This window comes from Aplysia californica, unplaced genomic scaffold (genome assembly GCF_000002075.1).
Source record: "Aplysia californica isolate F4 #8 unplaced genomic scaffold, AplCal3.0 scaffold00246, whole genome shotgun sequence".
Lineage (NCBI taxonomy): Eukaryota > Metazoa > Mollusca > Gastropoda > Aplysiida > Aplysiidae > Aplysia > Aplysia californica.
The window spans coordinates 894,647-897,090 of NW_004797516.1; the positions used below are offsets into that span (position 1 = coordinate 894,647).

General features: G+C 41.2%; 1 protein-coding gene across 1 annotated transcript in view; it reads right to left on the reverse strand.

Moving 5' to 3' along the window:
- Positions 1-2,444, reverse strand: part of LOC101862953 (beta-D-xylosidase 1) — a gene marked incomplete in the record, with an annotated part of 15,630 nt that overhangs the window by 2,583 nt on the left and 10,603 nt on the right. Inside the window, 1 exon segment of the mRNA XM_013083633.1 lies at positions 942-1,153. Within this exon segment, the coding sequence (XP_012939087.1) occupies positions 942-1,153 (212 nt within the window).

Below are 2,444 nucleotides of genomic sequence, written 5' to 3' on the forward strand. Positions count from 1 at the left end.
TCCCCCCCCCCCCCCCCCACTTCTCACAAAGAAGCTACGCTCGTTGATAACGTTTTATATCCGTAGCGGCAATGTTTCGACACATTTCGAACCATCATCTTAATCTATATAATATTATTTTTGTGAAAATTCGTCACTTTTGTCGCAGAACCACTTATCTTTTGAATTTGGACAATTTATCTGTGGCTCAGAATCATTTAAAGGGTGCACAGTTATTTTAAAGAGTCTGAAGTCACTGTAGTTTAATTTCAGTTTTTCATTAGTTTTGTTTAGAGCTAATCTTGGGAAAGTCCGTCTTCTAAGACGACATTGTAAACAAGGGAGGCTTCCATTCACAAGCAGTGTCGCACTGGTTCCACAATGACCTGATGATCGATTCTTTTGAGTCTGTTCTTTGAACAGGTACCCAGCTAGTACACAAATGTGAGGCGGCGTGGTGGAATCAGGCTCTCGTCAAAATAATCTAAGTGAAGAAACTTGCAGTTTTACGCAGGTTTGTAAATTTTTACCAAATTTTTGTTTTTTGGCTCAACACATTTCAAGCCCGTTAAAGAACTCATTCCTGTGTGGATTTTTCTGAAAAGCGTTGATTAAAGGCACAACAATGTACATTTTTTTCAGTTACCACGGACTCTTTAGCTAACTAAATAATTATCTTTTGCGGTCATTTTCTCACTAATTTTACCTCTGAAAACAGCTGACCCCTACATCCTTCTTTCGCAAATATCCCGACTTATATTCAAGATAAATGGATATTTTTTTCATTCAAATAAAGACAAGTGAACAAGCTTTAAGATGATACCAATAACTTTACATACTCAAAAATCGACGAGAGCCTGATTCCACCACGCTGCCTCACAAATAATTATAAAGCACATAGAGTACACTGTAGACGCGGGGATGTGCGCTGTATAATTGCAATTATTAGGCTTTAATTATACCTGAGAACTGTACAAGGGCCAAGTGCTGGGCAGTCTGCCTGCCGGGGAAGAATACTGGCCATTGTTGGTCAGTACGTTATACAGAGCCTCGCCTGTGGCCTGAGCGGGAAAGAAACATTCCATGATGGCTGCCACACGGTCAGACTCGTCGGCAAATGTAATGTTGAGAGGGCTGGCCGAGAAGAGAAGCAGGATGATCTGGGCAGAGCCACCTGGGCGGAAACAATGTGGAAAAAATGTTATTTTTCTCTAAATAAGAAATGTGTATTGGTTTGGTTGTGTTCAACAGTTATGGACGCGTTCCACTTAGTTTCTCCCTCTCTTTCTTTCTCTCTCTCTGTCTCTCTCTTTGTCTGTCTGTCTGTCTGTCTGTCTGTCTGTCTGTCTGTCTGTCTGTCTGTCTGTCTCTCTCTCTCTCTCTCTCTCTCTCTCTCTCTCTCTCTCTCCCTCTCTCTCCCCCCCTCTCTCTCTCTCTCTGGTCTCTCTCTCTCTGGTCTCTCTCTCTTTCTCTCTTTTTCTTTCTCTCACCCCGCCCCGCTTTGTGATGCTGAAAGCAGATAACAAAGTTGGCTGCATACAAAGGAGAAATAGCCTTGTAAGTAATAAATTAAAAATGAAATATGAAAAAAGAACAGATGATGCATTTCGTCATACTAACGTGGTCACATTCACTGATCAAGGAAGTCATCGAAGACATAAATAGAATTAATCCATTCGGATCACTATTTGTGCTCGTATCGGAAGGCATTTTAAAAGATTTGAACATACGTTACCCAACAAAATTTGACCCCACAAACAGACCTGATCATATTCGAACACATGGGAAATCTGACTTTGCAGGTAAGAAGGTTACCGGTTTTTTTCCCTATCTGCTTATCACATTGTAATTATAATAACAAGGGCGCCTATGATTCTATAAGCAAAAATGATTCATCCCCATCAACAGTCTTGATAACAACGTTTATGTAAGTAGATGTCTTCCACAATTCAGACAATAACATGTCACTTCATGACGACATCATTTACTCAAAGCGTGTATACACTTAGGCATCTTAACACAGGATTCTTAGCTTTGTAATCAATGCCCCCCACTCACCCACCCACCCCTCCCCCCGCCCCTTCTTTTTCAAATCATGGGTCTTAGCTCTGCATTTCCCCTCCTTATCAAGTCAAACATTTTAGCCACCCGACTCCATTTTTTGAAACAAGAATCTTAGCTTTGCAACATGCCCCCCCCCCCTCCTCTTTTGTATCAGGAATCTTAGCTCAGGGGACCCACTTCCCCTTTGAAACAGGAACATTAGTCCTGAAGGACCACCTATTCCGTTAAGATTAAGCCAAAATGAGAACATCTCAATGAACACCAAAATGAAAGTCCTGAAATGCTATGTGTGGTCAACCCGTCTATATGGCTGTGAATGCTGTACAATCACTAAAGACAGTGAAAATAAAATAGAAGCAACAGAAATGTGGTTTCTTTGGAGACTGCTAAGAGTATCGAGA